At 40.2% G+C, this 26396-nt stretch overlaps 1 protein-coding gene across 3 annotated transcripts in view; it reads right to left on the minus strand.

The window, feature by feature from the left end:
- Positions 1-5013: 5013 nt before the first annotated feature.
- The window catches only part of ppp3cca (protein phosphatase 3, catalytic subunit, gamma isozyme, a), a 29046-nt gene continuing 7663 nt past the window's right edge, over positions 5014-26396 (minus strand). Inside the window, exons 4-14 of one of the 3 annotated variants that reach the window (XM_011479570.4) lie at positions 19666-19777; positions 16230-16375; positions 16011-16150; positions 15719-15796; positions 15543-15637; positions 15323-15448; positions 15138-15215; positions 14249-14333; positions 13727-13824; positions 10138-10164; positions 5014-7382 (exon numbers count right to left, since the gene is read on the minus strand). In XM_011479570.4, the coding sequence (XP_011477872.2) occupies positions 7231-7382; positions 10138-10164; positions 13727-13824; positions 14249-14333; positions 15138-15215; positions 15323-15448; positions 15543-15637; positions 15719-15796; positions 16011-16150; positions 16230-16375; positions 19666-19777 (1137 nt within the window). In that variant the 3' untranslated portion in view covers positions 5014-7230. Of the gene's footprint in view, positions 7392-10137; positions 10165-13726; positions 13825-14248; positions 14334-15137; positions 15216-15322; positions 15449-15542; positions 15638-15718; positions 15797-16010; positions 16151-16229; positions 16376-19665; positions 19778-26396 lie in introns of all 3 variants that reach the window. The other 2 variants (XM_011479569.4, XM_011479571.4) reach the window with 2 other exon arrangements.

Consider the following 26396-nt stretch of genomic DNA (forward strand, 5'->3'; position numbering starts at 1 on the left):
TATGGCTTGGCTCTGCTGTGAGGAAACAGTATCTGGGAATCCTTTCATACCAGGAGCCAGCCCGGCCACCGGAACATCGCCACAGTGCCCACCCAGACCGGGACAACACCGGGGTCCCCCTCACAGCCAAAAGCTGTAAAATTAGACCCCAGCCGCCCCAGCAAGGGCAACAACTGCAGCAACAACCGCTGACCAAGCCGGCATCCCTGGAGGAAAAGACCCCCTCAAGAAACACTGGGGCTAAAATCATAAGATGCTAAAATTAAAAACATAAAATTGAAAATAAGATGCGTAAAATTAAAATAAATACATAAAATAGCCTATACTAAAACTAATAGAATAAATTAGCAGTTAAAATCAACTAAAAGCTAAATTAAAAAGGTGGGTCTTGAGCCTCTTCTTAAAAACCTCTACAGTCTCTGCGGCCCTGAGGCTCTCCGGAAGGCCGTTCCACAGGCGAGGACCATAATGGCAGAACGAAGCCTCACCATAAGTTTTGGTCCTCACCTTGGGAACAACTAAGAGGCCAGCACCGGAGGACCTCAGGGTCCGCGAGGGCTCATATTTTAAAAGAATATCATTTAAATAAGAAGGCCCAAGACCATAAAAACATTTATAAACCATTAAAAGAATCTTAAAATCAATCCTGAAACGCACAGGGAGCCAATGCAGCGATTTTAAAACCGGTGTAATGTGTTCTCGCCCTCTGGTCCTCGTCAGAACTCGTGCCGCTGAGTTCTGTAGAAGTTGTAAGTTTGAAAGAGACTTTTTGGGTAAACCAGAGAGCAGGGCATTACAATAATCTAAACGACTGAAAATAAAAGCATGCATTAGTACCTCTGTGCTGGCAAGAGAGAGGAACGGGCGGACTCTGGCAATGTTTTTGAGATGATAAAATCCTGTCTTAACGACATTTTTAATGTGTGGGATAAAATTTAGCTCAGAGTCAAAAAGTACGCCCAGGTTTCTCACACATTGAGAAGGTTTAAAATTATGAAGATGTGGTAAAATCATCTCTCTCTTGTCTTCAGAACCGATGATTAAAACTTCAGTTTTGTCCTGGTTGAGCTGTAAGAAATTTTCTGCCATCCACAACTTTATATCTAAAATGCAGTTTAAAAGAGTGCTGACAGGTTCAAGGTCATCAGGAGACACGGCGATGTAAAGCTGTGTATCATCAGCATAGCTGTGAAAGTCAACGCCGTGTCTCCTGATGACCTCCCCAAGAGGCAACATATACAAATTAAAAAGTATTGGCCCTAAAATCGACCCTTGGGGAACCCCACAACTTATTTTGTGGATTCTTGAAGAGCACGTATCCATACTTACATAAAAGTGTCGATCTGTCAGGTAAGAGTAAAACCACTTAAGAACATTTCCAGAGAGGCCCACTAGACTCCTAAGTCTGTCTAATAAAATCTGGTGATCTACTGTATCAAAAGCGGCACTAAGATCCAGCAGCACCAGAACAGAAAGTTTCTGTGAGTCGTAGTTTAATCTTAGATCATTAACGATCTTTAAAAGAGCCGTCTCTGTGCTGTGGCTTTTCCTAAAACCAGACTGATATTTTTCTAAAATTTTTTGGGCATTTAAAAACTCATGCAGTTGAGTAGCGACACTTTTTTCTATTATTTTACTTAAAAATGGTAAGTTGGATACGGGTCTATAGTTATCCAGATTTTTTGGATCTAATTGACTCTTCTTCAGAAGGGGCCTCACCACCGCCATCTTACAGGCAGAGGGGAAGACCCCCGTCTGAAGAGAGCAGTTTACTATATTTAAAAGCTCTGACTCAAAGAATCCATAAAATGTTTTAAAAAGTGAAGTGGGAATGGGATCTAAAAGGCAGGTTGTAGTGTTTACTTGGGATACAACTCGACCAAGCATCTCTGCATCAACCAGGACAAAACTCCCCAGTGTTTCTTCTGGTAAAAACAATGCTGGTGGTCTGTTAAGATCCGTGTACTGCATAGATGACATGTTTGATCTTATAGCATTGATTTTACCCATGAAGTGGTCTGCAAAGTCCTCACATGCAGCATTAGATGATGGCATGGAGGACTTGTTGAAGTCTTTGTTTATTAAAATATCAATTGTTTTAAAAAGAAATTTGGGGTTGTTTTTATTTTCTGAAATGATTTTTGAAAAATAGGAGGTTCTGGCCCGTTTGACTGAGTTATTGTAGATTTTGAGTTGTTCTTTAAAAATGTCTTTATGAATGATTAAATTTGTCTTCCGGTATTTCCTCTCTGCTCTCCTGCAGTTCTGCTTCAGACCCTTAATGTCGTCAGTCTTCCATGGCATTTTAGGAGTGGCTCTTAATGTTTTTGTTTTGAGTGGAGCCACTGCATCTATGGAAGACTGAAGTCTGTTATTAAAATGATCAACAATAAAATCACAGGGTGCAGGTAAAATCTGAGCAGGAGTTTGCTTAAAAACATCAATAAAACTTGCAGCCACTTCAGGAGTTAAATACCGTTTCCTCACAGTTCTCACTGAGGCTTCCTGCTGGATTTCACTGGTGACAGTAAAAAACACACAATAATGGTCTGATATGGCCAAGTCAACAACAGAGGACACCCCAGTGGACAGACCATAGGTAATGACAAGGTCCAGGGTGTGTCCTCTGTTGTGAGTTGGCTGTGTGACATGCTGCTGAAAATCCATGCTGTTTAGAAGATTTAAAAACTCACAGGCATAGATATCATCATGATTGTCAACATGCAAATTAAAATCACCAGTAATTAAAATCCTATTGTACCTAATATGAAGAGATGATAAAAGTAAAAAGGTTCAGAGCACTGTCTAGTGGGGTCTAGATGACCCAACTCCCAATGTTAAAGTGCCTAGGATAGCACAAGGGTTACAGCCACATGCAGTCAACTCACAGTCAGGAACAAGTTTGAATTCTCAATAAACTTATCAAACGTGTTTCTGAAATAGAAAAAGGAATCCCAGGAAGACACTGAACTGACCAAGAGAAAGTTTGATTCCCATTATAAGGGGGACAATCTCTATGTCTTATAGTCACCCTATTTGTTCGTCTTATTCTACTTTATTCTGTAATATGAAGTTAGATTCTCCGTTTAGACTGGAGTTTAAAGAGAAACAGAATTTCAATTCCTATGTATGTGAAAACATTATAGAGATCGACAATAAAGTTTACTTTGTCTTTTGACAACACAAACCATCCCAGCACTGCTCTGCTATCAGAACTTCAATTTCAGAAACACTCCGGGAGGAACTGGTGTTTTCCTTTCAAAAGGAAATTTGTTCCTGAGTGAGAACCAAACGACCAGGTACTTACCTGAACAACTCTTGTGTTAAAAAAAACTGTGTTATACAGTACTTCATACTGCAAAAGCTGATATGATCACCACTTCGTTTGCACGAAGAGGTTGGAAAACTAAGTTGGAGCAAAATACATATGATAATGGTAGGTAAATTTCAACAACATTAAGAAAATCATTAAGAAAACAAGAAATCCACTTCAAAGAATTTCTATAAATGTATTTGTGTTTCACCGAGGAAAATAAGTAGTTGTAGAAATACTTAATACTTTGTGACAAAACGCTTATAAGCAGCAGATGTCAGATGTTTCTTATAGTTGATGGGCAGGTTTCTGCACATATCAGGAGGATGTTTACTCCAGTCTTCTTTAAAATGACTTCTAAATCATTCAGATTTGGTAGCTGTTGCTTAGCAACTCTGAGATTCAGCTCTCTCCATAAAAGTGTTCTAGAGGATTGAGGTTCAAAGATTGGCTGGATCACTCTATGACCTTGATATGCTTCTTCAGCCTTTCCTGGCTATATTTCTAAGATCATGATCCTGTTGGCCCTTCTGCTATCCTAGGCACTTTAACATTGGGAGTTGGGTCATCTAGACCCACCAGACAGTGCGCTGAACCTTTTTTCTTCGATGATTTGTCATCTTCACTGGTGTCCATGGATTACATGAAATCCTCTCCACCTTTATCCACCTTTGTCATGGTAGGGAGAACACGTCAATGGTCATCTTGACTCCACAAGATAGCACAAGGGTTTAAAAATCCATCCAGCACCCATTTTGAGCCTCCTGGTGGAGAGAAGGAGGTTCTTACTCTGGATTTGATGATACAGGGTTCTGTCCATCCTCCCATTCATGAAGTAGCCCTGTGCAGAAAAACACCCACAAGGCATAATGTTTCCACCTCCATGCTTAACAGTGGGGATGGTGGTCTTGGAGTCATAGACGGCATTTCTTCCTCCAAACATAATGAGTTACGTTGGTGCCAAAAAGCTCCATGTTGGTCTCATCTGAGCACAGCACCTTCTCCCGATCTCTCTTTATACCCACACTTCAGGGGGGCCTGATCGTGTGACGGAGGGCCATGTTGCCAGCACTGCAGGATTTTCCAGCCACTTTGAGATCATCAACTAACTCCTGCCGTGTTGTTTTAGGCCAATTTCTCTCTGTACACATGATTATGGAAACCCCACCAGGTCAGAACTGGTTTGGAGCCCCAGACCTATAGATTATGAAACATGACCCTATTGATTGTCATGTTGCACCAACAGTTGGCATCTTAGCCCCAAGCTTGTTGCGAATGATTTTGTAGTCCATTCAGGTCTGAAATCCACTGAATGCTCTTTAGTCTTTTCCTGGTGGACATTTTGGAGTCTGACTGACCGATTCTGTGGACAAGTGTCTTTTCTACAGGTGATTAGTTCAAACAGGTGTCTTTAAATCAGGTGACAGCTTGATTAGCCCTTGTGCTATCCTAGGCACTTTTACATTGGGAGTTGGGTCATCTAGACCCACTAGGCAGTGCGCTGAACCTTCTTTCTTCAATGATTTATGATCTTCACTGGTGTCCATGGATTACATGAAATCTTTCCACCTTTATCCACCTTTGTCATGGTAGGGAGAACACGTCGATGTAAGGGTGGGGTCATAGGATAGCACAAGGGTTAAGCGTCATTTCCAGAATTATCTTCCTGTGATCTGATGTTCACAAGACAAGCACAGGAAAACACTGCATTTAGGTTTATTCTATTTCAAGTGATACATCTATGTTAAAGATCGTATGGCCTCACATGACAAATACAGAACAGCGTTTTACCCTTTATTACAGCTATTGTAAGATCTCAAAAGATGAACAATTGTCTGTATTCTTTTTTTCTTTTTTACATTCTGCGAGATATGTGTAAGAGCTGACAGGAAGTCAGTGTGCTGTACGGTTCATCCAATAAAGCCTTACAGTTTCAAACAAATTCCAACATCACAGTTATGACTGTAAACCCAAACATTCAATATTTAAAGAGCTCAACCAGAAATCTATTCAACAAAACAATAAAAACATTTTCGGGATTTGAAGAACCTTAAGATTACTGAAGCTGAATGTTTTTGACCAAAAGTCTCCGGGCGCCCCTCTATGTTTACCGTCCACACCGAGACACACGTAGAAATGTTCCACCTATAGGTTGGATGGGGGAAACCAGCTTTTGTTTCTTCAAACATTTCTCAAAGAAAATTGAGCAATTTAACAAGTGAATATAAAGTCAAACAGGCTTGTATCTCCCTTCTTTTGCAGACATAAAAACTTAGTTGGTCTTGTCAGAGCACCGACCAAGTTGTAGGATTTAGCAGAAGCAAGCCTTAAAGGGTTGGAAGTGAAAAAAGAATAAATGTGTTGGAACAGGACAGACCGTTGACAGAACAGCATCTGCTCATCATGGTCTCTGTCTTTTAAAGTCCAGCATCCTTCTGTGATCAGGAGTTCAAGAGTCAGAAAAGCGTGAGTTGAGTGCAGCACAGGAAGGCCTTAGCCGACAGCTGCTAGAGCGGAAGCGGGTCCCTTTAAAAGCATCGTCTCTGCTGATCGGCGTGACTCAGTCCATTGTGTCTGGGTTCAGCAACACCAACGTGACATCGTTTCAGTCCTTTCACTTGTTATCAGAGTCAAAAGTTCTGCATGTGGTACGAATCAACGGAGATAAAAGAAGGCCCTGAAAGCGCACACCATCTTTGTAGTGTTTCAAAATATTACGTTTTTGAACAATAATGAACATCAGACAGTCTGGCCAGCAGCTCCCTGCTTTGAGAGACAATCAGTAAATATATCAAGCTTTTAAAAAATGCTTTACTTTTAACCTCTGTGGGTTTTTTGTGCCTTAAAATCCCCAATATCATCCTCAAAATGAAAACATTTTGCTTAGCCTGTCCTGGAACAGAAGAGGAAGCGCCTCCAGCTGGGATGAACCGTACACACCAGAAATGACAATATCATACTCCATATATGTGCATTAATCCCTTCTTATGAATCCTTTGCTTCTTTTGGTTTCGAGCTTGGAGAACATCCTAGCTGCCGTCAGGTGAGCACAGGTTGTACTCAGAAGAGGTCAGAAAGCAACACTAACTGGGATTGCACACAAAGTCTTAAGCCTTCACTTAAAATGTATCAGCCACACATACAAAATACAGTCTGTTGTTTCTACTGGAAGAGAACAAAATACTTCAATGTTTTTCTGCATCATGTGGTTGTGCTAACAAACATAAAATACCTCAGCCTTTCTTAAAATTGCAGTTTTAAATATAAAAGGTTCAGTTGTAATAATGATCATAAATGTATTAAACGTTACGTTCCTCACAATCTTCAATTTCCCTGTTTTAATATAAATTATGAAAACACTGCACTGCACTAGATCCTTAAAGGCCTTAGCAAAAAAATAAATAAAAATAAATTCAGAAGGATACTGTTCAGCCGTACAACATACAGCATTTGTACTTTTCCTTAAATCACTTTAAGGAAGATTTAAAAATAAACTTAAAGTGACTAAATCCCCTTAATACCAAGAGCTACTGCACTTTTTCTGCATCAAGTTTTAAAATCTTTAAAATAAAACTTCAGTATACATTTTTATGCTTTGACAAATCTTCAATCATTGATTTATAGCTATTAAACATTCTATCTATTGTACACAACGGTTAATAAATAAGACTGGATGTTCCACAGACTGTTTCATCATTCAGTAAGTCGTAGTTTCTTCTTTTGAACAGCTGGGACGAAGCATCCCCGTTCTGGGGCACCTTCTATTTCATTTATCTGCCAGAGTAGCTGCTGCTCCGCCCGATTGTGAGCTAACAGAAGACGGACAGATAGTTTCAGCAGAGGAAACGGATGGGCGTGGGGGAGACGGAACGGGCGCGGTGAGGGGCTGAGTCCGGTGAGGGAGGTGCGCCCTGTGTCTATCCGTCAGTGCCGTTCTTGCTGGGGGCGTTTGTGTTGATTGCTGTGCCATCGGGCTGCTGGCCATCTTTGCGTGGTGGCATCCTCTCGTTTATCCTGTCCAGACCCCGTGCCTCCTCGAAGTTGCGAATCTTCCTCGTGGGAGAGAAGCCTTGAATAGCTACAAGAAAGAGAATAAATAAAACAAAGAAAAAATAAACCAAAAACCCTTAAATGAGACTTAAATCCCACTGAATGATCCCTTTAAACCCTAAAAGTCAATTTTTCAAATTAATTTCCATTGACTAAACATCAAACATAGTTACTGACTAGCATAGAACAGCAGACACTAAAACACGGCACATGCACAGCTAAACATTAAACCCTTGTGGGACAAATTCAGCAATGAAACACCTCAGTTTGTAGACTTACGGTAACGTCCCGAATCGCCCAAGGAAACCAGACAGAAAAAAGTGCAAATGAAAAACAGACTTGTAAGAACTGCTGAGACACACTTTACACACATTAAAGGCAAAAATCTGGACTCTATTCTGACAAAGCAAGTATTGGGACCTAAGACACATTTTATTGCCATCCACTGATCATGTTGTCACTAAACAGGGTTGCAGCTGTGAGGAAAGACATGCAGACTTTTTTTTTTTTAAAGATTTTTAACAGCGAAACTTTATCAGAAACAAAGAGTGGAGGTTCCATTCTAAAACAATTTGGGTTCATGAAACAATAATGATGTTTGAAATTTAAGTCATCTGATTATGTTATTAAATGGGTTTGTGAAAAAAACTAAAACTCAAATGCTACAATCTTATGTCTATGCAAAAGCAGATGGATTTCTTTGGAAAAACTGCAACAACAACAACTAACCTGTGATTCACAACAGTATAAAGCTTTACTTAAGAGGAAGTTGGAGTGTGACCACAATGACTCCAATAACCCCTAAAGGCCAGTTGATGCAACAATGGATCAAACTACTCCGGCTCTAAATCACTTTAATTTAGCTTCTACTTGAAAGCAAAAAAGAAGGGATTTTTTATTTCAAAGTTAGAAATAATTACAAGTGTCAAGGGGTTAGAAATGTTCATAAAGGTTTGTTGTTAAAAAGAAATCTGCCTTGTGTACAGTGGAACTCAGTGTTAAAGCAACAAGTACACTAATTTTTATAATGCTAAGTTCACACCAGCCTCTGTAACACGTTCAAGCAACAACTACCAATGAAAGGTCTATGTAAACACGGGTAAACGTATGTTTCGGGCTTCCCCGTTCAAAACTTATCATTATCACACGTCCCTACTCAAGTATTTATGACTGTTTTCAGGCTACATGTACAAAACGTGTGGCCATTGAATTGGTATTAAAAGTTAAACCAGGTCAATCGGTGACCAATGGCGTCCTTTTAATTCACGGAAGTGCGAACCAGTTTAAAATTGATCATGCAGGAAAAATTATTTGACACAATGTCTTTCATATCTTGGAATAGAGCTGCGAAGGAAAAAGCCTGGATTCACGAGATTTATAGTGTTTTGTCATCTCGCACCGCCTGTAGGTGGCAGACATGAGCTAGTATTGGGTAGCGACAGTCTAAGTGTGAACACCATGGCACGAAGGTGCATAAAGCGCATTCTTGAATGCATATGCCCTGCAGTGAATGTAGCTTAAGAGTGCAAGTACTTATTTTGTAGTACATCAGAATATGGTGTACAGATAAAGCAGATGTTAGTATTGCCAAGTACCGGTAAGTAGAATAAATTACAAAAATGAACATTCTTCTGTTGTGTTATGCTAGCTGGATATTATGCAGCTTTAATAAGTAAGAGTCCCTGCATCTTTAACCTGTAATACAGTAGAAAAGAAACTAATTGAGTCTCTGAAGGGACATAAAAGCACATATATTGTTTTGGAATTATTAAATAAAGCTTAGGAATTATTTTAAAAATAAAGGCAATAGGATGTTGTTGTTGTTTACATTTTATATAACATACTAATTGTGTTAAGTAAACAGTTTCCAAATTGTGGGTTGCAGTTTTATTATTTCATCTTAAGATTAGGAGAGTACGTCCTGAGATAAACAAAGACGTTACCTAAGGTGAGTCAAAACTCAGTGATAGAATGTTATAATGATCTCTAGCTCAGCTGAAAACCTCCTGCTGTTATAGTCCACTGATCAGAAGATTTGCATTTTTTATGATGCGATTGTTGTATTTCTTAGGAGTCATCTACTTTACTGTTTGGCATGTGTGTACATTTATTCCTGAAAGGCTCAGCAGTAATTTTGTTTTAGGATCTTTCTTGTTACAGAGGATTAAACAGTTTTTAGTACATCAGTCCACCTGAACCACTGACCATCACCGTCAACCAAAAGGGGGCAGACTGTGTAGCAACAGCCAAACTGTGTAACAGGATTAGCTCCTGAAAATATCCCATCCAGAGATGTCCCTGATCTTCTCTTAACCGGGTCTTAGCAGACGGGCCAATGTGACCACAACCGAGGTTTTCGTGTTAACATGAGACAGTGAAAATACTCTACCTAACCTCTAAACCCCTAACTCCACTTTTGCAGCAGTAACTTTTTTTTTTCTGTTACTACGCACCCCAAGTTAAAAATACTTGAAATACGGTTAAGTTCACATTTTATCAAGTCTCCTCATACTTTTTGAGACTAAGTTTTTGTTGTGACTCCTCTGATCCTGCCAATGAAAAGGAAACAGACACAACAGACACTGACAGTGTGTGCAACAGCAACAAAAAGACTGCTAGAAAAATAAAGGAATCTAAAGAGACTGGATAATCAGCACTTGCACAACAATGGGGTAGTAAAAACTAAATACTCTAAAGAGTAATGATGTGTTTACAAGGTTGGTACCACACACAAAACACAAACAGGAATGTTAGACCTCACGGTCAGTGCGTACCTTTTGCTTTAGCCGCCTCAATTGTGGCTTTGTTAATAAGTCGAGGAAAGAGGGGGGAAAATGGAGTTATCAAATGCAAAACCAGAGACAGTTAATCAACAGTGAAATCAAACTGTAACCTTTAAATGATAAGAATAAAAAACAGATGGGAGATCACAGGGCGGCCGTCTCATGAAGGTTGAGCTGATGGCAGCTGTAAAGTGTCATAAACACAGGTTGGGTGTAGGGGTTGGGGGGAAGACGCCTTTCAGAGATTTGAGATAATGTTGGTGTTAAAAGGTCAATAGGATTTACATGAGGAGAGCTGAGAGGGGCAGATTTGTCTGAGCACTGAGGCCTGAAACTTGACCGCCATGTGCAACAATAACCCACTTTAACCCCATATAAGCATTTCAACCATATTTGATACACATGTATCACACATGGCTTTTCCGGCTCATCTAAAAATGGCTGCTTCTATGAAATTTAAGACACTTTTGGCGGGAAACGTTCAGCTAATTTTCAAACTTTAAGGAGATAATATCTAATCTTTTGATTTTCTTTACATCTTAAACTAACATTGTTGAAAGCTAAACACACCAAATTGCCCAATGTATCATAATTGATACGATCAATAGCTGTGTTTTCATTGCACTTATGCGCAAAAATACTTAAATTTTCTGTCAATTCTTTGATTTAGTGGATTCTACTGGGTTAAAGTCTGACCTCTTCACAAGAACAAGGTTCCAGCCAACATGGAGCTAGAAGATCTTCTTCACAAGTGTGCATCAGATTTAATCTTAAATAATATCTGTCATCTGTGATCTACCTCACAGGATAAACAATTCTTTCTTCTGGCCTTTGCACATCTATCTTATACTCTGGAGTGGAAAGTTACATGACGGCATAAAAGTTATTTTCTTTGTTTGGTTTGAAATGATGATTTCCAGAGGATTGAGATCTATGTCAAGAGTAAAAAACTAAATCAAAACCAAAGTTAATGTTTTTTATGTCTTTAGTAATGCCTTTATTAAACAAAGATGTTTTATGCAAATTTTACTGGTTTGCTTAATGAAAGATAAAAAAAGCTAAAAAAATTTATGGAAATCTTGCAATAAAACAATTAAGACGTTTATCAAAAACTGATGAGAGAGAAAAAAACAGTTTCAGCAAAAGTTCATATAAACTGATGATTCCAGAGGGGTGTTTCAGACCACGATGGCATTACTCACTGATCCCTCTTTTCAATGACTACCTCAGGTTCATTTAGCCAAAGTTTATAGTCTTTGAGGCGTGAACTCATGCTGTGGTACTTTCACGTGAGAAACTGAACATTTTCATACTCTGCTGTTTTCCGCAGGTAAATGTTCCAAGTTGTGATGCTCACACCAGAAAAAAGGAGGAACTAAAAAAGTGAGCAAATCTTATTTAAGCATCAGTTTAGGTGAAGTTCTGTACGCTGCAGCTGTGCTTTAAAGAAAAAAATCGAGTACAGATGAAATAAAAAAACGCAATCCCTTCCCATCCTTTATTTGAACTTCCACCTGAAAACTGTGGCAAGTGGAGCCGACATTGGCAATGGCATTCTCTGAAAGGTCACAACATGTGGTTTCTCCTTCGATTGCTCTGAAGCGTTTGTAAGCCTCCAGTGTGGCAAAGCGTGGCTCCCAGCAGGCCTTCTAGCGGGTGAGGCCAGGCGCTGGCCTTTACATCAAAGTGTCAGTAGCCACTTCCAGGTGACAGTCTGACCTCCCCGCCGTCCCGAAAACTTCCTGCTCCAATGAAGGGGGGGGGGGGGGGGGGGGGGGGACTCAAAGTGGAGCGGGAGCTTCCTGTGGTGGGCATGTGGTTATTGAAGTTAAACCTTTCAAAAAACATGGGGGCGTTAGTCTTTGCTCAACTATAAATATTAAAAGTGAAAAAGGAATCCGATGGATTTCAGTATCACTCCTTTTTGCAAAAAACAAGTTTTAGGCTATAGTGTTATTCACATTTCAATATTCGCGGTTTCATGTATTGGCAAATTTTTTTCAGTCCAGTGACTACTCTGGTTTATCACAAAAGCTCTGATAACTTAGGACGCTTGTATAAGACTTTTGCATCCCAGGGAGGAGCTGCAGGAATTTCTGAGGAAGGGGGGGTGGCCTCCAAGAGCTGATTCTACCGGTTCCAAATTGCTTAAATCAAAGTTTGTCCCCCTGAACGGAGAAATGGCATCAGTTGACTCAGAAGCGGCAGGAAAATTTCCTGATAAGCTGAAGAAGATCCCTGTGGAGAATAATTATCATCTGGATGAATGAGTGACTGGTGGGTGAAACCGGCCTCTTCTGGAAGAAGCGACACTCAAATCACGCTGCTGCCAGACTGGCACCCTGTGCCCGACACTGGAATGGCGCTGCAGGACCTCTCGCACTTAACTGATGAAGGAGGAAGCACGGGCTCCTGGTTTTAAGGCCCTCACAACCCCAAGCTAACGTTACCGGTGCAACAAAAATGGCGAGCAATAGTAATGCTATCCAGTCGTACAGTTATGAGCCAGACGCCGGCTCGGGACGAGGAAGAACAAAAACCTACGTGGATCTAGTTGTCTACAAGTGGATGAATCAGAATGGAGCAGAGCAGGAGGCTGCTTGTGGCCCGCCCAGCGTATTTTCTACATCATAAATCAATTCTCTTTCAAACAGCATTTTTTTCATCTGCTCCTGATTTACAACAATTTAAATAAAGAAATACTATTTCAGAAATGCTGATTTAAGCATTTAATTTAATTTTCTTTATAGATGTCCTCATCAGAAAAACGCTACAAAAAAATGTTAAACACCAAAAACACCATTTTCCCCAGAGTGGCTCCTTATTACGTAAAATAGAATTAGCTTTACTAACAATAACAATAATAATAATTGATACTTTATTTATCCAACAATGGGGAAATTCTTCTCCGCATTTTGACCCATCCCCTGGGGGGAGCGGGGAGCTGTGGACTAGCCGCGCTCGGGGGCAACAGCTGGCTGGGGAGAGCGGGGATCGATCCACCAACCCTTCGGTTGTTGGATGACCTGCTCTACCACCTGAGCTAAACTGCTAAACCAAAATTCCTACGATTCTGTTGATGTTCCATCAGTTCTGAGCTGGCTCAGCAAGCTAAGCACTTTTATTTAGACTTGTGTTTTTAGAGTACCGGGTTGATGACAGAATCTAGAAATAATTAACAGAAACATTGTCTCTTTAGTGGCCTGAACAAGTATATGTGTGAGTCATACACCTCCATTCTCAAATGCTTTAAAGTGCACACCAAAGAGTAATGTATATGCAAAAGGTTTGTAGTTTTCTTTACTTTTTCATGGTCTTGAAGCCAGCTCTCTAATGCCTCATTTCCTCTGTTTCATCCCCTCATTTCAATCACACCATTAATTTTAGGATAAAATGTTGACTTATCTGCAAGAATTCGGAATCTTTTCACACCTACGAGTGTTTCTCCCACTTCTAAAACATTTTGTTTTCACAAATAATACTGGCTTGATCACAAAAACAGAGAAGCTGTCCCTTTGTGTTTCAGTTGTTAAACAGCAACATGTGAGGAGGAAAGACAGAGGCGGTTTAAGACACTCACCATTCTCCAAAGTCTGCTTTCCCCCTGACAAAACTCCCACTGGAAGAGTTCCCGTTGGGGTCAGGCCTTTCAGTGTCAACACACTTTCACTTTCCTCCCTGATCAGCAGTAAATACACACACAGAAAACGGATTACATTCAACAAAGAGGAGCGCAGACACTTGATGATTTAAGGTCAGGAGTCTGAAATCCTTCAATACTGAATGACAGACTTCCAGTTCCAAGTACTTCCAAACTACTACTCCCTGCTTCTCTAAGTAGATCAGTGAGTACAGATCATGTATTTATGCATTCGTTTGACGCAGTTGGAGTTTTCAACTGAAATATCTTTGCATGACTGGTGGTGGACAGATAATAATTATGAATTATCATAACCGCTTGAATTTTATGACATCTAAAACATTTGATAACAAAATAGTGTTAACAAACCCTTCAGATTAAATGCACAACAATCATAGAGTGACTAAAAGAGAACTTTTCCAGTTAGAGTGTCATCATGACTAAAACATATCAGGGTCAGACCTAAGGACAGAGAAGACCCGGGCCATCTTCCCAACAGCACGAATCTTGTTTCGGATGACCTCCTTCCGCATTGCTGACGTGCCTCCTGCAAAACGACATGGGTCAGGTTAAGACAGGTCATTTTTTCCCCCAAATAGACAACTGGCGTCTTATGTCATGGAAAAGGAAAACTTGAAAATGTTTTGAAAGTAACACACAGTAAAGCAAGAGGATGATGGGTTGAAGAAACTTCAGATCCAAGTCGTAACCCTGAGAATGTCTGAATCAACTAATCCTATTCTGCTAGACAAACCTTTTGTAGATGTGAGGAGCACAACAAAAAGAGGAGGCAACATCAGCTTCCTCTACTTTTTCAAATGACAATTCAATTTGTAACTTTGCTGTGCAAGATGATTGAATTTCAAGTTAAATCTAAAGCATCAAGTCATCTTTTGCTTTTAACTGCACCTTCAATCAACTTCAAATGATCTTTTTTACATAAAGTTGAGTGTAGATTGTTGGTTGTAGTTTTAAACTGAATGTTTGCTGGTTTCCTGGTAGTCCAAACTTCTTACCCCATTGGCATATTATCTTTAAAAAGCCAAAAAAATAATCTGCCAATGGAGTAAAAAAATTGCTCTTACCAAGAATTTTTATTTACTCGTCACCAAGACGAGTTTTCTCAAACTAAGATTATTTTACTATTAATAAAAATTCCTTGGCAAGGTTATTTTTCTTGCAAGACAGAAGATAAGACATGTTTTTCTTGAAACAAGGGTCTTTTTACTTTCTGAAGACTCAGATTTTGCGGTGTACAATCAAAAACAACCAGCATTTTTAGTTTTATATAAGATTTCCTTTTTATGTTACATAAAATCTAAGCTAACATCAGATCAGGTTTTAAAATCACCTTCATAAAGGTCGTCTCCTTCTGACATGAGCTCGTCATCAGAGCAAATATTCAGGACATTCACCAGCATTTCCGTCACTGTGCAAGGAAGAATTTAAAAAAAGCTTAATTTCAGCAACATTTGTAGGTCAATAGAAGGACAACGTCATTTTTACGTTTCAAATGCAAATGAGCCACAAACACACCTTTTTCTCCAACAAAAGGCAAAGACCACGTGAACACATCCATAAAGTTGGGTAACCAGTAAGGGTGAGGGGAGCAGTTGAACTGCCGGATGTTCATCACGTTGTTTTCATATTTTAATACGGCAGCTAGGAATAAGAAAACAGAAACTCAAAAAGAGACCATTATCGATACAACAAAAACAAAAGTACGCTGGGACAAATATGAAAATAAACTACAAACCTTTATTGTTGTAGACATCTAGATAATTGGGAGCTGAAAAGATTGTGATTAGTGACGGAAAGCCAGTGGTCTGACTCTTTCTATACATCCGATACCTGTTCAATCACAAAACAAAGTCTACTGAGCATTTAGAAGACTGTGACGAGCTTAAAAAACACATTTTAGATCAAACTTACCCTGCATCTTGTGCTTCATGAGCTCTTATTACTGATAGCAAGTTATTATTTACCAAAAAGTCACAGACTGCAGCATAACTGCAAGTAAAAGGAGAAAAACGTTTGTAAGACATCAAATTTGTAAACGAATCAAGAAAGAATGTCAATTTATTTTCAATTTAAACTTTAACAGTGATTAGTATGAAGCATAAATGATGGTGTCAGAAAGGTTAAAAAGTATGCTGTTTCATTAAAATCCTTTTTTCTTTTAAACTAACATTTACAATAAAGACCTGCGACTTTCTTCTAGTACCTGAAAAAGTAAGAGCAACCTCTGACAGAGTTATGGTTGAAGTGTTCAGAAGTCTTTTCACTGCCGTAGTCCTCGCCAGGGTCAGCCCAGATTAGGTCACACATTGGCCCAAATGCAGGCGGCTCCTTAAACCTGTCTAACTGAAAGACACAAAACAGAAGCAAGCTTAGACCACAATTATAAATCTACTTTTTTTAGTCAAAACGGCAGATGACTTACTTTCCTTATGTCGTCTAGGCAGTTGATTTCAGGTGAGAGTCCTCCATGTACGCATAAGAACTGTTGGTTAAGCAGAGCAGCAAGGGGCAGGCAGTCAAAGGCTTCCATACAGGCATCATACACCCGCTCAGAGTATTTAATTTTACCTGCATCAAAAGAGTGAGAAACAAAGAAAACAAGGATTAGTAAAGTTTTAATGCCAACATAAGGACTCCAATGTGTTTTTAGGCAGAGCTTGGAGTTCTCCATGAAATGAATGGCAGATCAGAATGGATGTAAATGAAAGTCATTATCAGATCATTTATTTTGGGTTGTGATTTAGTCATTACACAACATAACCGTGTGAAGTTTTTGATAGCAAAAGCTACAAATCAAAACCAAAAAAAGACTTAACTGGCAGGGAAATCTAAGGCTTAGAAAGGAATATTTCTCAGCTTTTGCCTTGAAGAGCAAAAAAGCCAAAACATGTTTCAAGAGTAATATAATAATTTGAAGCTTTGGACTTTTTATATCATTTAGTTAAAAAAAAAGTCCGGTAATACCACAGACATTTTCAAAAAAATTGGCTTCACTTGCATTTTTGACTTGGAACAGTACATGTTTAGGTTACATCTCTACATGGCTAATAGTTTTATAAATGTATCTTCAGAATCAACCACTAATATCTTAGAGTAAATGTAGTGACCTTCCTCTTTAATGTCTCTGGTCTGGTAGCACTCTGATTGAGGGCGTTGAAGCTAACGACAGAAGTCAGCTGAGCTGTCTGGTCCACTGACAACAATCTCTCTGAACGTGTGCTGAACAAAGGAAAACGTTGTAGACTGTAGGAGAATACACACTAGTGCTCCTCTGAGGATCAACAGTGTTGCTGTTGTGGAAGAAAGGGGAGGAGCACCAAGTTCCTGGCTGTGCAAATCACATTAGTCCTCCCCTAAACAAAAAGAACATCACTGAAACAAGACATCCCCCCCAACATTTCTGCTTTCTTTAGGAGCTGAGAGCCAGAGCACCATCTGCCATCGTGGTCACCTTCTACTAAATCCTGATCATGGAAGTTCTTTAATCGCACAGAGCAAAGTGAGAGCAGCCGAGAGGATCCTATTTATGCACTTCTCTTTCCTACCTCCAGACGTTATCATACTCAGTTTGCCTGTATAGGCCTATATAATGCAGGTGATCTACCCCCCATTCTTTAGCATCTGTCCTCTGCTGCTGTCTGGTAAGAAACTGCAGTCTTTGGGCCAAGACCAGCAGGCTCAGAGACAGCTCACTCCCCCAGGCTGTCAGGCATCTGAACTCCTTTTCAAGTCTATTTCCTCTATTTCCATGCAAAAACTCCCATCACCCAACTGTTGACTAGAAATGATCTTCACTGCTAAAAACACACTTCTAAAGCATCTAGATTAAAAGTTGGATACAAGTTTAGATCATCAACTCTGCTGCAAGCTGTTGGCTTGACAAGGTAGGTTTTTTACAAAACCTGTCCAGGGTTTAATCTAACCAAATAGTATATAACCAGTGTTATGTAGGCTGTGCTTTGAGAAAAACTTTCAAATATGATCACAATCCTCAGACAAAAGAGCCAGAGGGATCTCTGCAATTTATCCCAAATCCCCTGAAGAGCTGATACAAGGTATGCAGAAAAAACTGTATAAGTGCATCTGTAAATCCAACTCGATCAGGTTCTACGCAGAAAAACTCACAGGTGGTGCAGTGTACAAGTGTGTCAAGTGAAAGCAGCTAGCAAGCCTGCTTTGTCTGATTGTCAATGCGTCTTTGTTTCTGAGTTTGCACACCAGCACCTCTACACCTGCTTCGCCAACGCAGAGACTTTTGAACGGATTCATAAACACTCCATCACACGCTGCAACCTGTGTGTGTGTGTGTGTGTGTGTGTGTGTGTGTGTGTGTGTGTAACTGTCTGAAAAGCATCAGCAGTGTGACTGATGCTCTACTGCCTCTAGCACAGGGGTCGGGAACCTTTTTGACCAAGAGAGCCATAAACGCCACATATTTTTAAATGTAATTTTGAAAGAGCCATACAATAATGTAGCGTCCCTTTCCCACACTGAGGCACGGAGACTTAACCTCTTTTAAGGTTCTTTGTTCTGGTTACTGCAGACCCCTAACAAACGCCGTACAATTAATTCAGCAACTCCTTATTCTCGCCCGCCGAGACGAGACGAGAGCGCTTCTCTCAACTTTTTATTCCCCTGCTCCAGCCCTCCCATTTCCCTTATTCGGCCCATAGCTGAACCCCATTGGTCCAAACTCCCTAACAACAGGCTGAGCGACAGAACAAAGGGCCAATCAGATCACTGCTTGATCGATGCGTTCCATGAACTCCAGAACTTTTAACGAGGCCCAACAGCCAAGTTAAACTCAGTCCGCGACAATATTTTTAAAACTAAAAATACAAATGAATGTGTGCATTTGATGTAATTTTAACACTTTTAAAGTACAATAAGTCATCGTTATGCTGTTGCTAATAAATGATTCGTGGTAGTTTTGCTGATGGTCTTGTCCGGTTGATACGTGGTGAGTTTCTGCTTCATGCAGGCGTTGAGACTTTAAACGTGATCTTAGGTCTGAATGTTCTGTAGATGTGAGACAGACTGATCACATGCAGACCTGGAGCCAAACACACACTCACGCTGCAGTGAGTGACGGGCAGCGGGGTTTACGTTTTTGCCATCCCTGCGCGATTCACCTGCTGCCCCCCCCCCCCCCCCCCCCCCCCTTCTCCCTCACACATCCCGTCCCCGCAACTGCGCGCTCTTTCTCAGAGACGGGAGCGCGCCGTTTTAGGCACGGCAATTCACAGGTTTCCGGGTGGTACAAACTCTGTGAAATAATAGATAATAGTAAACTGATAGTTTTCTCTCCAAGCACCGCTACTACTGCGCGCATCTGGCTTCGCCCAGCGCCCGAGAAGGACTGGTCTAATGAAAAAAAAAGTATAATTAAAGATTTGTCTGCGAGCCACATGTGACCATCAAAAGAGCCATATATGGCTCGCGAGCCATAGGTTCCCGACCCCTGCTCTAGCATTTCAACTCGAACAGCAAAGAGGCAGTTAGAAGGAGACTTTCCTGGTGATGAGCTGCCACATTTTCTGACAGGACTTCTTGAATGCCCCACATTCTAGGAGGTTGTCCTACTTGTAGAAATCTAGAGTTCTTCATGTAAGGTATCACTCCACAGTGATAGTTAAATATTTTCCTATTGTGCATTTTAATTCTACATTTGTCCCAGAGACATTTAATAAAGAGAGGAGAACTAGTGAATGTGGCTATGTGTGTATTACAAATTAGCAATTCTAACTGGCAGATGATGCCTGCGAGGCAAAAAAAAAAAACAATGAACCAAGGTGAAAGGAGAGCAGAATCACATTAGAGTCCTTGGACTTCATATGGCTGTGAAGGACTACACTTACATTCCTGCTTGAAGGTGAAGTACTCTGTGAGATGTCGGCACTCGTGGTTCCCACGCAGAAGGAACAGAGTCGTGGGGTGGTTAATCTTGAGAGACCACAGATAGAGAACGCACTGGAAAACAAAACAGCAAAGGAAAGAAAGACATCAGATATGCACCCTTATAACTAACAGCAGATCTTATACAATAGAAAGACAAATATTGTTGAAAGCACAGAGCAGAAATCCATCTTCCAAACCCACTATGTTCCTAGGGTTACGAAGTTGCTGGAGCCTATCCAGCTGCTGAAGGGCAAAGGCAGACTAAGCCTTGAACTGTTTGCCAGTCCATCACAGGGCAACACAAAGACCAAATAAGCACACACACTCACTTTCACAACTAATGGACAATTTAGAATCACTAGTTAACCAATAAAGCCTGAACTTATGAACCCACACATGCACAAGGAGAACATGTCAACTCCACAGCCGGGATTTGAACCAGGGCAAATCATCATTGTGAGGTGAGTGTGCCAACGACTACATCAATGTGCAGTCTCACCCCTGAACGATATACCCCAAAACTGCAAAGGTCATAACCAATTGCAGACTTAAGAAACACGGCTTTTAAAGCTTTTTAAGAATCAAATTTAAAAGGATTTATGCTAGAGTAACAAGCAAACATATGTTTAACATTAAGGAGTAGTTACATTTATTTTTCAATACTTTTAGTTGCATGCAGACGTTATATCAGGCCCATGGAGGACAGCCGCTATGCTGATGTGGCCCTTGGTGAAAATGAGTTTGAAACCCCTGCTTTAGATCCATTTCAAGGCCATTTAAAGGCTGGATCTGTCCTTTGCATTCTGGGGTAAAACTTTTACACATTTTCTTTTACTCTCATCTTAGTCTCATGTGAAAACTTTGTGTTCTTTGTTTCTGATGGATTGTGAACATGACATTTGTGTTTAACCCAAGTAACCTTGACATTTACTCACAATTTACCCATCATTGTCCTTTTACTCTATGTAATGCTAACATTAAGCATCAGGTATGAAAGCCCGCTGTGGAAAGAGGCTGACAGAGATTGGCTGATCAGTCTAACTTTTTATCTTTATAAACTATTGAAAAGTTTCATTAAATTTTTAACGTCCAGGTGTCTTAATTCCAATGCATGAACATAAAATTATTCATTTTTTAATCAATATATTTGAGTGATTGTAAATTGAATTATGTGAGTTAACCACAAATACAATTTTGGCACTATAAACCATTATCGAACCAACTTGTTTGACATTCAAAATAATTTTTTTTTCCTCAAACCACAAAAAAAAACTCTAACAAAAGCCCAATCAAGACAAATTTCCTGTCTGCCGCTCACAAGATAGTGATGAACAGCAAATGCTTGCCATGAGCCCATTACTGACTGGCAGCAACAATAATCTGCTAAGAAATTGCTGGAAAAAGATGCCACGGTAACATAACCCAGCAGGTGTGCTTTCACATAGCTGATTGTGAGAACAAAAAGGAAGAGGAGAGCTAGAACGGACCTGTCCCCATCATTTATGACACTAAGAAGAATACTGAAGAGTAAAGTTTAAGTGAATGTGTTGGGGGAACTTGATCTTATCTGTGCGGAGGTGGAGAAAGGGCTGTGTCTTGTGGTGGCTGGAAGCTGACATGGGTTTTAATGAGAGCCCTCAGCTCCCTTGTAACCAGTGACTGTGTTGGAGTCTGAGTGGGGGAGGTGGACAAATGAAACGGCACAAAGGCAGGCATGAATGCTGGCTACTTTCACCTCAAAACTCAAACATGCATTCATGCACACTCTTCAGTTTAGGAGCAGGGACAAGGCTGAGAGACAGTGTGCACAGAAATACACTTCTAGATCAAAGAGAATTTCCTGCAAAGGTATAGGAGGGGGGAAAAAAGAAAAGAGTGCGCTCATGTGTACTGACTTCAGACTTGAGGCCAGCAATGGTAATGCACTCCTTAAGAGGCAAGAATCTTTATGTTACCTTGGTAACCACATCCTGATATCCTTTCTCCTATATCTGTCTTGTTATTGTGCTACTGGAGGGAGGAAACCAGCCTTTCAAATGAAGACACATTTAAGGCAAAGTTTTACAAATGAAATAAACCAGAGGCTTTTAAGTCTTGAATTTGTCTTTTAGAGAAACAGCGATAAGAAATGTTTAAAAAATGCTTTAGTTTTTCACATTTTTATGTAATCTTTTTGTTCAACCCATGAAATAAAAGCTGAAAGTCTGCACTTCAATGGCATCTGAGTTGTTTTATTTAAAATACACTGTGGTAATGTACAGAGACAAAATTAGAAAGAATGTGTCTCTATCCAAATATTTATGGTCCTGACTGTATTTCATACGGTCTACCAAAAAGGTCTAATCCAAATATCTTTTCTTACATTCTGTCTCTTACAGTTGAAGTATATCAAGGATGACCATTACAGACCTTTTTAAGAGGGACAATTTGCAGAATTTGTAACTGGAAATTACTGTACATACAGGGGTGGATAAAATTGATGGTACCCCTCAGTTAAAGAAAGAAAGTCCACAGTGCTCACTGAAATGACTTGAAACGTTCAAAAGTAACAATAAATTAAAATGTATTGAAAATGTATTAATCAAAATCAGCCTTTACTTTTGAGTTGTTGATTAACAGAATTATTTAAAAAAACAAACTAATGAAATAAGGCTGAACAAAAATGAGTGTACCTCCATAAAAGACTGATAACTAAATGCCCAGGGGGTCATGATGAACTCAGGTATGTCCTTTAATTGACATCACAGCTGTTTTCAAACCCATGATCAGTCAGTCTGCCTATTTAAAGGGAGAAAAATAGTCATGTTGCCGTTTGGTGAAAAAGTGTGAACCACACTGAACATGGACAACAGAAAGCGAAGGAGAGAATTGTCCCAGGACATTAGAAACAAAATTATAGACAAACATCGTAAAGGCAATAAAACCATCTCTAAGCAGCTTGAAGTTCCTTTGACGGCAGTGGCACATATTATTCAGAAGTTTAAGACCCACGGGACAGTAGCCAACCTCCCTGGATGTGGCCGGAAGAGGAAAATTGATGACAAATTGAGGAGACGGATAGTTGGAACTGTATCCAAAGAGCCAAGAACAACCTCCAAAGAGATTAAAGGTTAACTCATAGATCAAGGTACATCAATGTCAGATCGCAACATTCGTCATTGTTTGAGCCAGAGTCATGGGAGACGACCAAGGAGGACACCACTGTTGAAAGGAAATCATAAAAAAGCCAGACTGGAATATGCAAAAATGCATGTTGACAAGCCACAAAACTTCTGGGAAAATGTCCTTTGGATAAAGGAGAGAAAACTGGAGCTTTTTGGTAAGGCACATCAGCTCTATGTTGGTAGACTCAAAAATGAAGCATCCAACCAAAAGAACACTGTCCCTACTGTGAAACATGGAGGAGGCTCAGTTCTGTTTTGGGGCTGCTTTGCTGCATCTGGCACAGGGTGTCTTGAAGTTGTGCAAGGTCAAATGAAATCTCAAGAATATCAAGGCATTCTGGGTAGAAATGTGCTGCCTAGTGTCAGAAGGCTTGGTCTAAGTCGCAGGTCATTGGTCTTCCAACAGGACAACGATCCAAAACACACAGCCAAAAATCACCAAGAATGGCTGAGAGAAAAGCGTTGGACTATTCTGAAGTGGCCTTCTATGAGCCCAGATCTGAATCCCATTGAACATCTGTGGAAGGAGCTGAAACATGCAATTTTGGAGAAGACACCCATCAAACCTGAGACAACTGGAGCAGTATGCTCATGAGGAGTGGGCCATAATACCTGTGAACAGGTGCAAAAGGCTCATTGACAAATACAGAAACCGTTTAATAGCAGTGATTGCCTCAAAAGGTTGTGCAACAAAATATTAAGTAAAGAGTACCATCATTTTTTTCCAGCCCTATTTCTTTTTTTTTTACATAATTCTGTTAATCAACAACTCAAAAGTAATGGCTGATTTTGATTATTTAATTTTCAATAGATTTTAATTTATTGTTACTTTTGAACGTTTTAAGTCATTTCAGTGAGCATTGTGGACTTTCTTTCTTTAACTGAGGGGTTCCAACAGTTTTGTCCACCACTGTATTTCGCTATGCACGATGCGTCTTGCAGTTTCCTTGAGACACATTCAAGGGGACTCATGAGTGTATTGTATAATATTTGTAAGGATAATGGAAGTTACACTAACTTATAGCGTACAGGAGATGCTGTCGTACAGTGCCCTTAAGCTAGACTCTGGTCAATAGTAAGGTGTGTGTACTGGTTCCTTACTGGCCAAGTACAAATGCTGCACACGTAGGGTGTGCACGTGTCACGTAAGTGCCCGTAGGTCTCCGTTTCTGTTGTGAAGCAGTAGGGGTGAACTGCCATTTTGTTTATGACCGTTTTCTCCTGTTTGGTTAGGTTCAGGGAAATAGGTTTAATTTGATTTCCTTGTTGTTTGATTGGAAGTCAAATAAAGCATTTGGCATTTGAGTTAGTGGTGTTTTCTTTTCTTATTTTTGCCTTGACAGTGACTCAGACCGACTTAGACCAATCACTCAGGGCTCCAGATTGCGACCATTTGGTCGCATTTTGCGACCAAAATTTGAGAGAGTGCGACTGAATTTTACATCCAGTCGCACATGTGCTACCAGTAAATTTGCCTCCCCCACCCTCCGTATTTTTTATACATTAAACGTAGAAGGGGCACGTCAATGATCGATGAAATGAGCAATGAAATCATCAATGAGACGCGAGCGCACGCCTGAGGCGGCCAATGCGTGTGAGAAGAATAGGGAAAGTCACTGCAATTGGCTAAAATATGTGGAGGGGGCGGGGCCTAGAGATAACCGAGTGCGCGTAAACATCTGTGGGAAGGAAACGGAGACAAATATCATCACAACCTGATATGTGCGTCTGAGCAGTGACGTGCAGTCAGGAGAGGCAGGTGAGGCACAGCCTCACCTGTCATTATGGGAAGAAAAGAGAAAAAATAAACTCAATTATTATATTTAATCAGTAATTTGTGCTTTGCAGTCATTTTCCATTTAAATGTACCATTTTTGGGTGTTTTTTCTTTTCAAAATCGCTGAATTTCCGCATTTGCCGTTCAGATACTAAGAAGTGACGTGCGATGAGGCACCAGCCCGCTGAGCCTCACCTTGGATTGCGCAATACCTATGCAGTCAGACGGTACTGCTGTCTCTCTGTATGTCTGTTCAATCACTTGTACTATATGAGCTGAGTTTACATATTTTGGCAGATGTATATGATGTACAGTGTTTGTTTTTATAAATAACTGTATGTGAGGGACGTGTTTCTTGTGCTGAGCGCTAAACGCCGGCAAAAAAGCCGCTGGGTGAGGCCAGACATTCTCGTGCCTAATGTTAGGGGGCGCCGGTGAGCCCTGAGATTATGACGCTAAAAAACAATAGAAGAAGTGATAGCAAGCGGCAAGTCATTTTCTTCAGAAGGAGCTGCGTACAGACTTTATTTACAAGTAAAGGTAAGATGATAATAACGTTTGTGCTTTTTTCTATGCTGCAGTTTGTGTATGAAAAAAAAACACGGTGAAATGATATTTTAAACAAAACACGTTAACTGTTGTCAATTAAATAGTGAATAAGTTACTTAGTATGGTTCATATGTTTGTAAATCTGACTGATGACGTCAGTGCCTCACCAGCCATTAACCTCACCGCACGTCACTGCGTCTGAGCTATGGGCAAGCGAATTATTGATTCGTTCTTTCGACCTGCGGCTAGTGTACCAGTGCCAGAGTCTACAGCAGGGGTCTCGAACTCGCGAAGCAAACCACTGTTCTCGTGCGCGGCTGTTACGGCAGCACACCGCTCCCGCGGGAGTCGGGGCAGCTGAGGAGAATAAATGTCCCACACCTACATACCTGACAGCTAACGGAGCTGTAACATTAAAAATGTGTGAGCGACAACACGATTTAGTCTTAGACACATTTAAAACACATGGGGAAAATGCAACGATAGACGTGTTTAAGATGAACCAGCGCCCTGGGGGTGGGGGTGGGGCATGAAGGCGAAGCTGCAGCGAGACTGAAGGAGAACAGGAAGTTGTAGTCCTTAACATTCAATTTAGTTTTAATATGCCTCTCCCCCTAAGTATGATCTGTGATATTACATCTTTTATAATTATTTTAATGTTTTGTAATGGATGTAGCCTTTTTTAATCAGTTGGTATTTTAAATTATTTTAATTGATCAGTGAACTACAAAAACCCATCAGGACACATGTCCCATAATACATTGTTTTGTAGTCTGTAGGGCAGCTTTCAGTCAGTTCAGTACTAAATTTCCAGCTGTGTTCGCTCAGGTTGGGGTCTTGCGCCCCTTTCTCGTGATATTTTTGTTTTGATTGACAGGTGATGTTAGAGCAAAAACAAAAATATGTCTCACACCAGGTGATCTGTGCAGTGTTGCGTCCATCTGGGTGATCTCAAATTATTGTGCATCTTGGGTGCACCTATTTGGTGTCGCCAACATGTATTTACATCCCCTAATATTTACATACATTTAAGTATTGTTTGAAACTGTGAAATGACCGAAAGGTTACTACGGTAATCACTTCGTTACTAAAAACTTTTTTTTATTCTAAATGTATGGTATTTTGTTTACTATTTGTACTGTCATTTGTACTGCGATGCTGCTGTCAGTTTACCTTGTTTTTGCGTCTTCAAAAGTGCAGA

The sequence above is a fragment of the Oryzias latipes genome, chromosome 9 (genome assembly GCF_053564925.1).
Source record: "Oryzias latipes strain Hd-rR chromosome 9, Olatipes_Hd-rR_3.1".
NCBI lineage: Eukaryota > Metazoa > Chordata > Actinopteri > Beloniformes > Adrianichthyidae > Oryzias > Oryzias latipes.